A 15,010-nucleotide genomic window follows, 5' to 3' on the forward strand; every position below is an offset into this window, starting at 1 on the left:
TTATTGATGACACTAAGTTAGGTGGCATACTAAATAATGTAGATAAGAGCTGAAAGTTTTATTTATTTGTGGAATGTGGGCATTGCTGGCTAGGCCAGCATTTATTGCCCATCCCCAATTGCCCTGGAGAGGGAGTATTAAGTTACAAAAGGGCATTGACAGATTAAGTGAGTGGACAAAACTGTGGCAGATGGAGTTCGATGCAGGAAAGTAAAAGGACATCCATTTTGGACCAGCAAGATAGATCAGAGTATTTCCTAAATGGTGAGAAGCTAGGAATGTGGATGAGTAGAGTGATTTAGGGGTCCAAATACAGAAATCACTAAAAGCTTGTGGATAGGTACAAAATAATTAAAAAGGCTAATGGAATGTTGACCATTATCTCAAGAGGGCTTAAATACAACAGGGTTGAAGCTATCTTACAGCTGTACAGAGCTCTGGTTAGACCCCATCTAAGTACTGCATTCAGTTCTGGCCACCGCATCTCAGAAAGGATATACTGGCCTTGGAGATGCAACAGCGAGATTCACCAGAATGATACACGGTGTAAAAGGATTAACTTACGAGGACGGGTCACAGAGTAGGCTTGTATTCCATTGAATATAGAGGATTAAAGGGTGATCTAATTGAGGGGTTTAAGATGGAGCAAGGATAAGGTAGCGCTTCAGATATGTCTTTTTTCAACTGAGGATTCCCCCCTGTGGTTGACAGGGCCCTCGACCGTATCTGGCCCATTTCCCACACCTCTATTATCCTCACCCCTTCCCCTCCCTCCCAGAACGACAGGGTGCCCTCTTGTCCTCACTTTCCACCCCACCAGCCTCCACATCCAAAGGATCATCCTCCCCCATTTCCACCATGTCCAGCGTGATGCCACTACCAAATGCATCTTCCCCTCCCCTCCCGTCAGCGTTCCGAAGGGATCGTTCCGTCCGTGATACCCTGGTCCACTCCTCCATTACCCCCAACACCTCGTCTCCTTCCCATGCAATCGCAGGAGGTGTAACACCTGCCCATTTACCTCCTCTCTCCTTACTATCCAAGGCCCCAAACACTCCTTTCAGGTGAAGCAGTGATTTACTTGTACTTCTTTCAATGTAGTATACTGTATTGGCTGCTCACAATGTGGTCTCCTCTACATTGGGGAGACCAAACGCAGATTGGGTGACCGCTTTGCGGAACACCTCCACTCAGTCCGAAAGCATGACCCCGAGCTTCCGGTTGCTTGCCATTCCAACACACAGCCCTGCTCTCATGCTCACATCTCTATCCTGAGCTTGCTGCCGCGTTCCAGTGAACATCAACGCAAGCTCGATAAACAGCATCTCATTTACCAATTAGGCACGCTACAGCCTGCCGGACTGAACATTGAGTTCAATAACTTCAGAGCATGATGGGCCCCACTTTTTATTTTTTCCTTTTTCTTTTTATTTTATTTTATAGTTTGTTTCATCATTCATTTTTATTACCACATGCCTGCCCACTGTTATTTTTCATGTTTGTGCTTTGGGCCAGGACTGTTCATCAACACCCTCCCTGTACTAACGCTTTGTCTTTCAGCACACCATTAACATACCGTTTGCCTTTGCTCCATGACCTTCTGGTCAGTTATTCTCTGTGACCTTGTCCTATCAACACCTTCCCTTTGTTATCTCTTGCCCCACCCCCCGCTTTATTTGCTTAAAAACCATTCCATTTCTAACCTTTGCCAGTTCTGAAGAAGGGTCACTGACCTGAAACATTAACTCTGCTTCTCGCTCCACAGATGCTGCCAGACCTGCTGAGGATTTTCAGCATTTCTTGTTTTTATTTCAGATTTCCAGCATCTGCAGCTTTTATATTAAGCTTGAGAGAAATTATTTCCTCTGGGAACGCCCAGAACTTGGGGGCGGGGTGGGACAGAAGGTAGGGGAAATCTGAAACTCCTTCCTATGCAGTAAGGTGAACCCAAAGATGTTTTATCAATAAATTCTGAGTAAGAGGATAACGAAGGAAAGAGTAGGGCCCCATGAAAGACTAAAAAGGTAACCTATGTGTTAGGGCAGATGATGTTGACATGATTCTTAATGAATATTTTGTGTGTGTCTTCACAAAAAGGGGGACGATGCAGTTACTGTAGTTAAGAAGGAAGAGTGTGAAGTATTGTATGTGATAAACATAGGGAGAGGGGAAGTATTAATGGAATTAGCATCCTTGAAAGTGGATAAATCATCAGGGCTGGATGAAATGTACCCCAGGCTGTTAAAAAGAAGTCAGAGAGGAAATAGCCGAGGGTCTGATCATCATTTTCCAGTCCTCACTGGATACAGGGATAGACGAAATAATTATAGGCCCATCAGTCTAACCTCAGTAGTGGGAAACTATTGGAATCAGTTCTGAGAGACAGCATAAACTGTCACTTGGAAGGGCGCAGGTTAATCAAGGATAGTCTGCATGGATTTGTTAAGGGAAGATCTTGTCTGACTTACTTGATTGAATTCTTTGAAGAATCATAGAAAGTTTAAGGCCACTTGTGTCTGTGCTGGCTGATAAACAATCCACCCATTCTAATCCCACCTTCCAGCATTTGGCCTGTAGCCCTGCAGATTACAGCACTTGAGGTGCATATCCAGACTCTTTTTGAATGAGTTGAGGGTTTCTGCCTCAACTACCCTTTCAGGCAGTGAGTTCCAGACCCCCGCCACCCTCTGGGTGAAAATTTTTTTCCCATCTCCCCTCTAATTTTTCTACCAGTCACTTTAAATCTATGCGCGCGCACACCCCCCCCACTCCCCATCAATGACCTCTCTGCTAAGGTGAATTGACCCTTCACCTCCACTCTATCCAGGCCCCTCACAATTTTCAATCAGATCTCCCCTCAGCCTTCTCTGTTCCGAGGAGAACAATCCCAGCCTATCCAATCTTTCCTCATAGTTGCATTTTTCCAGTCCTGGCAACATCCTTGTAAATCTCCTCTGTACCCTCTCTAGTGCAATTACAGCCTTTCTGTAATGAGGTGACCCCAGAACTGCACACAGTACTCAAGTTGTGGCCTAACCAATGAGTTATACAGTTCCAGCATAACCTCCCTGCTCTTATATTCTATACCTCAGCTAATAAAGGAAAGGATTCCATATGCCTTCTTAACCACCTTATTGACCTGTCCTGCTACCTTCAGGGGTCTGTGGACATTCACTTCCTCTACACTTCTCAGTATTTTCCCATTTATTATGTATTTTTTGCCTTGTTTGACCTCCCCAAATGCATCACCTCACACTTCTCCGGGTTGAATTCCATTTGCCACTTTTCTGTCCATCTGACCAGACCATCAATACATTCCTGCAGCCTGTAGCTACCCTCCTCGCTATCTACCACACGGCCAATCTTTGCATAGTCTACAAACTTCTTGATCATACCCTCTACATTTACGTCCAAATCGTTTTATACTACAAAAAGCAGGGAACTCGGTACGGAGCCCTGCGGAACGCCACTGGAAACAGCCCTCCAGTCACAAAACTACAGTCAACAATTACCCTTTGTTTCCTGCCACTGAGCCAATTTTGTATCCACCTTGCTGCATTTCCCTGAATCCCAGGGGTTTTTATTTTTTTTAACCAGTTTGCCATGTGGGACGTTGTCAAAAGCCTTGATAAAATCCTTGTAGGCCACATCAACTGCACTACCCTCATCTATCTTCCTTGTCACTTCTTCAAAAAATTCGATCAAGTTGGTCAGACAAGATCTTCCCTTAACAAATCCATGCTGACTATCCTTGATTATCCTGTGCCTTCCTAAGTGACAGTTCATCCTGTCTCTCAGAATAGATTCCAATAATTTATCCACTACTGAGGTTAGACTGACTGGTCTGTAATTATTCCATCTATCCCTCACTCCATTTTTAAACAGAAGTACAACGTTAGCAGTTCTCCAATCCTCCGGCACCACACCTGTATCCAGTGAGGACTGGAAAATGGTGGTCAGACCCTTCGCTATTTTCTCTCTTGCTTCTTTTAACAGCCTGGGGTACATTTCATTCGGCCCTGGTGAGTTATCAACTTTCAAGGATACTAATCCCATTAATACTTCCTCTCTCCCTATGTTTATCAGATCCAGTACTTCACACTCTTTCTCCTTAACTACAATGTCCGCAGCGAGCCCTCTTCTGTGAACAGAGAGACAAAGTATTCAATAAGAACCATACCAACATCTTCTACCCCTACACATAGGTCACCTTTTAGGTCTTTTATGGTCCCTACTCTCTCCCTAGTTATCCTCTTACTCTTAATGTATTGATAAGACATCTTTGGGCTCACCTTGATTTTGCTTGCCAATATTCTTTCATGCTCTCTCTTTGCTTTCCTAATTTCCTTTTTGATTTCACCCCTTCACTTTCTATACTCCTCTCGGCTTTCTGTAGCATTGAGTTATCTGTGACGGCCATAAGCTTTCTTTTTCTGCCTTACTTTACCCTGTAGGCTCCTTGACATCCATGGGACTCTAGATTCGGCTGTCTCACCCTTTTACTCTGAACCCCCTGAATCTCCCCTTTGAATGCCTCCCACTTTCCTCACCAAAGTCCTTGAACATGTTGTCACCTCCCAAATCCGTGCCCATCTTTCCCAGAACACCATGTTTAAATCCCTCCATTCAGGTTTCCACCCTTGCCATAATACTGAAACAGCTCCTACCAAAGTCACAAATGACATCCTACATGACTGTGACAAAGGTAAACCTTCCTGCCTTGTCCTTCTCTACTTGCCTGCAGCCTCTGACATGGCTGACCACACCATCCTCCTCCAATGTTTCTCCACTGTCGTCCAGCTGGGTGGGACTGCATCACCTGGCTTCATTTTTATTTATCTAATCGTACCCCAAGTAGCACTTGCAATGGCTTCTCTTCCTGCTACTGCACCGTTACCTCTGGTTCCCCCAAGGATCTGTCCTTCACCCTCTGCTATTTTTCATCTACATGCTGCCTCTCAGCAACATCACCTGAAAGCATAGTGTTAGCTGACAACATCCAGCTCTACCCCACCACCACCTCTCTTGATTCCTCCACTGTTGCTAAATTCTCTTTCTCTTTGGCCTCCTGCTTATCTGATGAAAGGTCACAGACCTGAAACGTTAACTCTGCTTCTCTCTCCAGAGATGCTGCCTAACTTGCTGAGTATTTCCAACACTTTCTGTTTTTATTTCAGACTTCCAGCATCTGAAGTATTTAACTTTTATTTTAGTGCTCATCTGACATCCTGTACTGGATGAGCAGAAATTTCCTGCAATTAAATATTCGGAAGACTGAAGCCATATTTTTCTGTCCCCACTGCAAACTCTGTTCCCTAGCTGCTGACTCTATCCCTCACCCTGGAAACCAGTCCGTTTGCAATCTTGGTGTTATATTTGACTCTGAATGAGCTTCCAACCACATATTTGCGCCATCACTAACACTGCCTATTTCACCTCCAACCTTGTCTGACTTCTCCTCTCTCTCAGCTCAACTGTTGCTGAAACCCTCATTCATGCCTTAGTTACATCGAGGCTAGACCATTCCAATGCACCCTGGCTGGTCTCCCACATTTTACCCTCTGTAAACTTGAAGTCATCCACAACTCAGTACGATTTAAGACACATGCAGTCAAGTCCCATTCTCCTCAAAGGCTGAAAACGGAGATTAATAAATCAGGTAAGGGTATCAAGGAATATGTAGCAAAAGCAGGTAAATGGGGTAGAGGACAGATCAGCCATGACCGAAATGAATGGTGGAACAGGCTGGAGGAGCTAATGACCTCCTGCTGCGCATATGTTCCAAAATTGCACAAACACTCGCAAAGTAATAAATGAAAGGTCATGGCAATAAACCCCACTGATGAAAAACTTGTCTTCCAGAACTAGACATGAAACCCACAAGGCCAACTCGAGCTGGAAGCAAGATTCACTTACTTTTTGTGAAGATATATTCATTTCCGGACAGCCTCCGCAAACCGCCCTGCAGGCAGCAAGAGAGGAGAGTTAGAGTGATCATGCTGTTACCAACAACTTATCACAATAGCCTCCGATAAAATTCCATCCTGTCGAGTTTGTTTTCTGTGTTAGACAAGTACCAGCCAGCAGTCAGTTTGGAAGCCCAGATGATTGGTAGAAGGATTAGAGGGGATATGCGGAAAAACTTTTTCACCAGAGGGTGATGGGTGTCTGGAGTTCACTGCCTGGATCAGAGGTGGAGGCAGAAACCCTCAAATCTTTTAAAAGGCACCTGGACATGCACCTGAAGTGCTGTAAACTGCAAGGCTACGGACCAGATGCCAGAAGGTAGGATGAGATTGGGCGGCTAGTTTTTTCAGTTGGCGCAGATGGGTTGAACGGCCTCCTTCTGTGCCGTAACTTTTCTATGGTTCTATAACAGGATCCTGAGTGACAGGTTCAGTAGCCCATGCCTGAGCATGTCAGTCACAGCAGTAGCTGCTCATTTCAACAGAGTAGGGGTTATTCAATATGCAATGGTGAAATACTTCACATCTTCCCCATCTATTTAATAAAGTCTTAAGTAGCCCTCTGAGGAGTGCTTTTTATTTTTAAAAAAAGACCAACACCTGGGAACTCAAAACCACTGAAGGCCTGTCTAGCGTATTTCAATCTCATGTCAGAGTTCTCAAAAGAATGATCAATACAAGTCATTCATCCGGAGGACACTGAAAGGAATGCCCTGGGGTTTGACACACTGTTGGTGCCCTTGTGATAACCAAATCTAAATGGCAACTGATTAATGAGCGCCCCACCTGCCCCAGGGGCTCTGCACATCAGTGCTGAGTCAGTCAGAGATTGTAACCCTATGCACTGAGGCAGAATGGATAGTGTTTCATCTCTTACCCCTTTTCTCCACAACCCCATCTCTGCTGAAGCACTGATGCTTGCCAGGATATGACCCTTGGTGTCTCCAGCCCTCCAATACCTTATTTATGTCATTTTTCATGTCTCAGCTTAGACTAGTGTTGGCAGACTGTTTAGCTGTGGAGGGCCAACATCATCATCTTTGGGCTCTAGACACGTACAGCAGGGGTCACCCAATAGCAGTCAGGATCAAGAAGCCTGACTGATTTTCTCCCTCTCCCTCCCATGACATACAGCACCTGCATACATTTAGCAGTGTAGTTAGTGCACAGTATTTAGATGGGTGGCACAGTGGTTAGCACCGCAGCCTCACAGCTCCAGCGACCCGGGTTCAGTTCTGGGTACTGTCTGTGCGGAGTTTGCAAGTTCTCCCTGTGACTGCGTGGGTTTCCGCCGGGTGCTCCGGTTTCCTCCCACAGCCAAAGACTTGCAGGTTGATAGGTAAATTGGTAATTGTAAATTGCCCCTAGTGTAGGTAGGTGGTAGGAGAATGGTGGGGATGTGGTAGGGAATATGGGATTAATGTAGGATTAGTATAAATGGGTGGTTGTTGGTCAGCACAGACTCAGTGGGCAGAAGGGCCCGTTTCGGTGCTGTATCTCTCTATGACTCTGATGCATGCTCCAGAAAGAGACGAGGGTCCACAAAGGCAAAAGGATTGACAACATGCCTTACAATTATCAATTAGGGGCCAACTCAAGGGGGCACACGAATTGCTAACTGGTATTCAGTCCTGGGTACCGATGGGGAAGAGGGTTCCTCTGGAGAATGCACAGAGTCATAACCGGAATATCATGGGTGACAGCTGTGCTGGGATGGAGAAAAAGGAACAAGAGGACAATAGTGGTAGGGGATTCTATGGTTAGAGGAACAGATAGGCGTTTCTGTGGTCGCAGACGTGATTCCAGGATGGTATGCTGCCTCCCTGGTGCAAGGGTCATGGATATTACCAAGCGGCTACGAAGCATTCTGGAGGGCGAGGGTGCACAGCCGGAGGCCGTGGTCCATGTTGGTACCAATGACATAGGTAGAAAGAGGGATGAGGTCCTGCAAAAAGAATTTAGGGAGGTAGGCAGCAGATTAAAAAGTAGGACCTCAAAAGGTTGTAATCTCTGGGTTTCTTCCGGTGCCACGGGCTAGTGAGTATATGAATAGGAGGTTAGAGCAGATGAATGCATGGTTGAAGAGATGGTGCAGGAGGGAGGGCTTTAGTTTCCTGGATGGGAGATTTGCTAGTGCGGTTGGGGTTTAAACTAATTTGGCAGGGGGATGGGATACAGAGTGGAGGCACAGTAGGGGGTGATGTACAATCAAATATAGAAGCTAAGTCAGTTTGGAGAGTAGAGTAAATATAGACCTGTTAAGGCTCAAGCAAATAATGCAAGGCTGGATTGTATCTATTTTAATGCAAGGAGTCTTACTAGTAAGGCAGATAAATTGGGGGCGTTGATTAACACATGGGATTATGATATTATTGCTATCACTGAGACATGGTTGAGGGAGGGTCAGGACTGGCAGCTTAATATCCCAGGGTATAGAATCTTCAGACGTGATAGGGGAGGGGGTAAAAGAGGAGGTGGCATTGCATTGTTGATTAAAGAGTCAATTACTGCAGTAAGGAGGGATAATATCTTAGAAGGTTCCTCTAATGAGGCCATATGGGTAGAACTTAAAAACAAAAAGGGGGCAATCACTTGGCTGAGAGTATACTACAGGCCTCCAAAGCCAGGGAGAGATAGAGGAGCAGATATGTAGGCAAATCTCAGGAGGTGTAAAAATAATAGGGTAATAATAGTAGGGGATTTCAACTTCCCCTATATTAGAGGGAACAGTACTAGTGCAAAAAGCTTAAAGGGGGCAGAATTCTTCAAGTGCATTCAGGAGAGCTTTTTGAGCCAGCATGTAGAGTGTCCAACAAGAAGAGGAGCGGTACTGGACTTAATCCTAGGGAATGAAGCAGGACAAGTGGTAGAAGTGTCGGGGATAGTGACCATAACTCTGCAAGATTTAAGGTAGTTATGGAAAAGGACAGAGGAACTGGAAATAAAAATACTGAATTGGGGGAAGGCAGATTTCAATATGATAAAACAGAATCTGGCCAAAGTGGACTGGGAGCAACTTCTTATAGGAAAGTGGGAGTGACCAGTGGGAGTCAGTCATTCAGAAAGGAAATTGTGAGGGTTCAGGTCCAACATGTTTCCGTAAAGGTGAAGTGGAGGACCAACAAGTCAAGGGAACCCTGGATGTCAAGGGATATAGAGGATTGGATAAGGAAATAAAAGGAGGCTTATGGCAGATTCAGAGCGTTGAAAACAGCAGAGGCCCTCGAGGAGTATAGAAAGTGTAGGGGGGTACTTAAAAAAGTAATTAGGAGATCAAAGAGGGGGTATGACAAAACACGGGCAGACAGGATAAAGGAAAATCCCAAGGCATTTTATAAGTATTTTAAGGGCAAGAGGATAACCAGGGAAAAAGTGGGGCCCATTAGGGACCAAAGTGGCAATGTGTGTGTGGAGTGGAGGACATAGGTGAGGTTTTGAATGATTACTTTTCATCTGTGTTCACTATGGAGAGGGAGGATATCAGGGAGGGGGATTGTGATATACTTGAACAAATTAGCATTGAAAAGGAGGAAGCATTAGCTGTATTAGTGGGCTTCAAAGTGGATAAATCCCCAGGCTTCTATGTGAGGCAAGGGTGGAGACAGCAGGGGCTCTCTGGCCACAGGAGAGGTACCAGAAGACTGGAGGATAGTGAATGTGGTACCATTATTCAAGAAGAGTAACAGGGATAAGCCAGGTAATTATAGGCTTGTGAGTCTAACGTCAGTGGTAGGAAAATTATTGGAAAAATTTCTAAGAGATAGAATTAATCTCCACCTGGAGAGGCAGGGATTAATCAGGGATAGTCAGCCTGGCTTTGTCAGGGGGAGATAGAGCCTCCCTCGGAACGCATACTGTCCATCCGACTGCTCACCGCCTCTAGTCCAGTACACCTACTCAGCATCTATGCTCCAACACTCTGCTCCACACCTGAAGCTATAGATCAGTTCTACGAGGAACTCCATATCATTAGCAGCATCCCCAACACCGAACACCTATTCCTGCTGGGGGACTTTAATGCCAGGGTTGGGGCCGACAATGACTCATGGCCCTCCTGCCTTGGGCGCTATGGCATTGGAAGGATGAATGAGAACGGGCAGAGACTGCTGGAGTTGTGTACCTATCATAACCTCTGCATCACCAACTCGTTCTTTCACACTAAACCCTGTCACCAGGTTTCATGGAGGCACCCAAAATCGCGTCGTTGGCACCAGCTAGACCTCATTGTCACAAGGCGAGCCTCCTTAAACAGTGTTTAAATCACACGCAGCTTCCACAGTGCGGACTGCGACACCGACCACTCCCTGGTGTGCAGCAAGGTTAGATTCAGACCAAAGAAGTTGCATCATTCCAAGCAGAAGGGCCACACGCGCATCAACACGAGCAGAATTTCTCATCCACAGCTGTTAGAAAAATTTCTAAATTCACTTGTTACAGCCCTTCAAAACACTCCCACAGGGGATGCTGAGACCAAGTGGGCCCACATCAGAGATGCCATCTATGAGTCAGCTTTGATCACCTACGGCAAAAGTGCGCAGAGAAATGCAGACTGGTTTCAATCTCATAATGAAGAGCTGGAACCTGTCATAGCCGCTAAGCGCATTGCACTGTTGGAAGTACAAGAAAGCCCCCAGCGAGTTAACATCTGCAGCACTTAAAGCAGCCAGAAGCACTGCACAAAGAACAGCCAGGCGCTGCGCAAACGACTACTGGCAACACCTATGCAGTCATATTCAGCTGGCCTCAGACACCGGAAACATCAGAGGAATGTATGATGGCATTGAGAGAGCTTTTGGGCCAACCATCAAGAAGATCGCCCCCCTCAAATCTAAATCAGGGGACATAATCACTGACCAACACAAACAAATGGACCGCTGGGTTGAGCACTACCGAGAACCGTACTCCAGGGAGAATGTTGTCACTGAGACTGCCCCCAATGCAGCCCAGCCTCTACCAGTCATGGATGAGCTGGACATACAGCGAACAAAATCGGAACTCAGTGATGCCATTGATTCTCTAGCCAGCGGAAAAGCCCCTGGGAAGGACAGCATTACCCCTGAAATAATCAAGAGTGCCAAGCCTGCTATACTCTCAGCACTACATGAACTGCTATGCCTGTGCTGGGACGAGGGAGCAGTACCCCAGGACATGCGCGATGCCAATATCATCACCCTCTATAAAAACAAAGGTGACCGCGGCGACTGCAACAACTACCGTGGAATCTCCCTGCTCAGCATAGTGGGGAAAGTCTTTGCTCGAGTCGCTCTAAACAGGCTCCAGAAGCTGGCCGAGCGCGTCTACCCTGAGGCACAGTGTGGCTTTCGTGCAGAGAGATCGACCGTTGACATGCTGTTCTCCCTTCATCAGATACAGGAGAAATGCCGCGAACAACAGATGCCCCTCTACATTGCTTTCATTGATCTCACCAAAGCCTTTGACCTCGTCAGCAGACGTGGTCTCTTCAGACTACTAGAAAAGATTGGATGTCCACCAAAGCTACTAAGTATCATCACCTCATTCCATGACAATATGAAAGGCACAATTCAACATGGTGGCTCCCCATCAGACCCTTTTCCTATCCTGAGTGGCGTGAAACAGGGCTGTGTTCTCTCACCCACACTTCTTGGGATTTTCTTCTCCCTGCTGCTTTCACATGCGTTCAAGTCTTCTGAAGAAGGAATTTTCCTCCACACAAGATCAGGCGGCAGGTTGTTCAACGAACATCATGGTGCAGGACGTCAGAAATGCTCCATCCATCAATATTGGTGACCACACTCTGGAAGTGGTTCAAGAATTCACCTACCTAGGCTCAACTATCACCAGTAAACTGTCTCTAGATGCAGAAATCAACAAGCGCATGGGAAAGGCTTCCACTGCTATGTCCAGACTGGCCAAGAGAGTGTGGGAAAATGGCGCACTGACACGGAACACAAAAGTCCGAGTGTATCAAGCCTGTATCCTCAGTACCTTGCTCTATGGCAGCAAGGCCTGGACAACGTATGTCAGCCAAGAGCGACGTCTCAATTCATTCCATCTTCGCTGCCTCCAGAGAATACTTGGCATCAGGTGGCAGGACCGTATCTCCAACACAGAAGTCCTCGAGGCGGCCAACATCCCCAGCTTATACACACTACTGAGTCAGCGGCGCTTGAGATGGCTTGGCCATGTGAGCCGCATGGAAGATGGCAGGATCCCCAAAGGCACATTGTACAGCGAGCTCGCCACTGGTATCAGACCCACCGGCGTCCATGTCTCCGCTTTAAAGACGTCTGCAAACGCGACATGAAATCCTGTGACATTGATCACAAGTCGTGGGAGTCAGTTGCCAGCATTCGCCAGAGCTGGCGGGCAGCCATAAAGGCGGGCTAAAGTGTGGCGAGTCGAAGAGACTTAGCAGTTGGCAGGAAAAAAGACAGAGGCGCAAGGGGAGAGCCAACTGTGTAACAGCCCCGACAAACAAATTTTTCTGCAGCACCTGTGGAAGAGCCCGTCACTCTCGAATTGGCCTTTATAGCCACTCCAAACGCTGCTCCACACACCACTGACCACCTCCAGGCGCTTACCCATTGTCTCTCGAGATAAGGAGGCCAAAGAAGAAGATGATGAAGGAGATCATGTCTAACAAATTTGATTGAATTTTTCGAGGTGGTAACTAGATGTGTAGAAGAGGGTAAAGCAGTTGATGTAGTCTACATGGACTTCAGTAAGGCTTTTGATAAGGTCCCGCATGGGAGATTGGTTAAGGTGGTAAGAGCCCATGGGATCCAGGGTAATTCGGCAAATTGGATCCAAAATTAGCTTAGTGGAAGGAGACAGAGGGTGATGGTCGAGGGTTGTTTTTGCAAATGGAGGTCTGCGACCAGTGGTGTACCCCAGGGATTGGTGCTGGGACCCTCCCTTACTGTTTGTAGTGTACATTAATGACTTAGACGTGAATATAGGAGGTATGATCAGTAAGTTCGCAGACGACACGAAAATTGGTGGTGTCGTAAATAGTGAGGAAAAAAGCCTTAGATTACAGGACGATATAGATGGGCTGGTAAGATGGGCGGAGCAGTGGCAGATGGAGTTTAATCCTGGGAAGTGTCACTGAAGGCAGCAGCACAGGTGGATAAGGTCGTTAGGAAGGCATACGGGATACTTGCCTTTATTAGCCGAGGCACAGAATATAAGAGCAGGGAGGTTATGATGGAGCTGTATAGAATGCTGGTTAGGCCACAGCTAGAGTACTGTGTACAGTTCTGGTCACCACACTATAGGAGGGATGTGACTGCACTGGAGAGGGTGCAGAGGAGATTCAACAAGATGTTGCCTGGGCTGGAGCATTTCAGCTATGAAGAGAGACTGGATAGGCTGGGGTTGTTTTCCTTGGAGCAGAGAAGACTGAGTGGGGACATGATTGAGGTATACAAAAGTATGAGGGGCATTGATAGAATAGATCGGAAGAAACTTTTTCACTTAGTGGAGGTGTCAATAACCAGGGGGCATTGATTTAAGGTAAGGGGCAGGAGGTTTAGAGGGGAGTTGAGGAAAAATGTTTTCACCCAGAGGGTGGTTAGTATCTGGAACACACTGTCTGAAGGGATGGTAGAGGCAGGAACCATCAACATTTAAGAAGTATTTAGATGAGCACTTGAAACGACATACAAGGCTACGGACCAAGTGCTAGAAAATGGGATTAGATTGGATGGGTGCTTGATGGTCGGTGCAGGCACGTTGAGCCTGTTTCTGTGCTGTAAAACTCTATGACTCTACCTCTACTACAGTGGAAGGCAGATTGTCAGTTGGTCCAAATTTTAAAAATTCTGCTTTAACCATTGAACCCAGACTCGGTTATAGCAAAATAGAAACTGAAAGATTGTGAAATTGGGAGTTCATGAATAAGAAAGAAAGAGACAGACAGACTTCAACTTATATAACACTTTTCACAATCTTGGAATACCAAGCACTTTACAGCCAATTAAGTGTTTTTGAAGCATGGTCACTGTTGTAATGTGGGAAATTTGACAGCCAAATTGCACACAGCCAGATCCCAGTATCAGCAATGTGTTAATGACCAGATAATTTTTTTTATTTTTGTAAAAGTGATGTTGATTGAGGAATGAATATCGGCCAGAACACGGGGGAAAACTCCCCTGCTCTTCAAAATAGAGCCATGGGATCTTTTACGTCCACCTAAGGGGACAGACAGGGGCTGGGTTTAATGCCCCATCTGAAAGATGGCAGCTCCAACAGTACAGCACTCCCTCAGTACTGCACTGGAGTGTCAGCTGGATTTTTGTGCTCAAATCCCTAGAGTAGGACTTGGACACTCAACGTTCTGACCCGGAGGCAAATGTGCTACCAAATGAGCCACAGCTAACAAGCGAGTGCAGAGGTCAGGAAATCAAACAGGGGACAGGTAACAGAAAGGTTTAAACAGCTTCATCGGATTCCTACATCCCCTATACAAAGATGCTTCTCCCATGCATTACACACTTTTCCAGCTGCCTATCCCTCATTTGCATAAACTCAACAAAAGCGCTGAAAAGTTATGAACATTCCACAGGGTTTTGTAAAATGCTTTTGAAGGATATGGTTCAAGCTGAACTTACTGACATCAGCCCTTCGACCAGGTCACTGGCGTGTGGGTCATCATCCTTGTTTCCGAGCTGGGGAGAATACAGCTCTGTGGTACGGAGAATTTCCAGCACACGATCCAATGCTTCAGCCACCAGCTCTGAGCTGCTCTCTTGTGCAGCATTTATAATATTTATTACCTTAAAAATAAAGTTTAACAAAAGGAACCAATTAACATCCAATAAATGCTTCATGTCTGAATTTACAATCAGCACCTCATCAGACTTTGGATTGGGACTTGAACCCATGTCCTTCCAACTCACAAGGCAAGAGGACTACCGTTGGGACAAAGATGGCATCATAGCATACACATCCAATTTCACTGCTTTGCAGTTAGTTCATGAAATACCATTAAAAAACTGGAAAATTTAATATAATGGAAGTTAGTTATATAAAAAAATTACGCTATTTCAGGATTGTATTTC

At 46.0% G+C, this 15,010-nt stretch overlaps 1 protein-coding gene across 3 annotated transcripts in view; it reads right to left on the reverse strand.

Annotated features, from left to right (window-relative positions):
• Nucleotides 1–15,010, reverse strand: part of pde8a (phosphodiesterase 8A) — a 132,626-nt gene that overhangs the window by 16,847 nt on the left and 100,769 nt on the right. For all 3 annotated transcript variants that reach the window (XM_068018302.1, XM_068018299.1, XM_068018301.1), the window contains 2 exons: nucleotides 14,561–14,725; nucleotides 5,917–5,962 (listed from right to left, as the gene is read on the reverse strand). In XM_068018302.1, the coding sequence (XP_067874403.1) occupies nucleotides 5,917–5,962; nucleotides 14,561–14,725 (211 nt within the window). The remainder of the gene's footprint in view (nucleotides 1–5,916; nucleotides 5,963–14,560; nucleotides 14,726–15,010) is intronic.

This window comes from Heterodontus francisci, chromosome 38 (genome assembly GCF_036365525.1).
Source record: "Heterodontus francisci isolate sHetFra1 chromosome 38, sHetFra1.hap1, whole genome shotgun sequence".
In the NCBI taxonomy this organism is placed as follows: Eukaryota; Metazoa; Chordata; class Chondrichthyes; order Heterodontiformes; family Heterodontidae; genus Heterodontus; species Heterodontus francisci.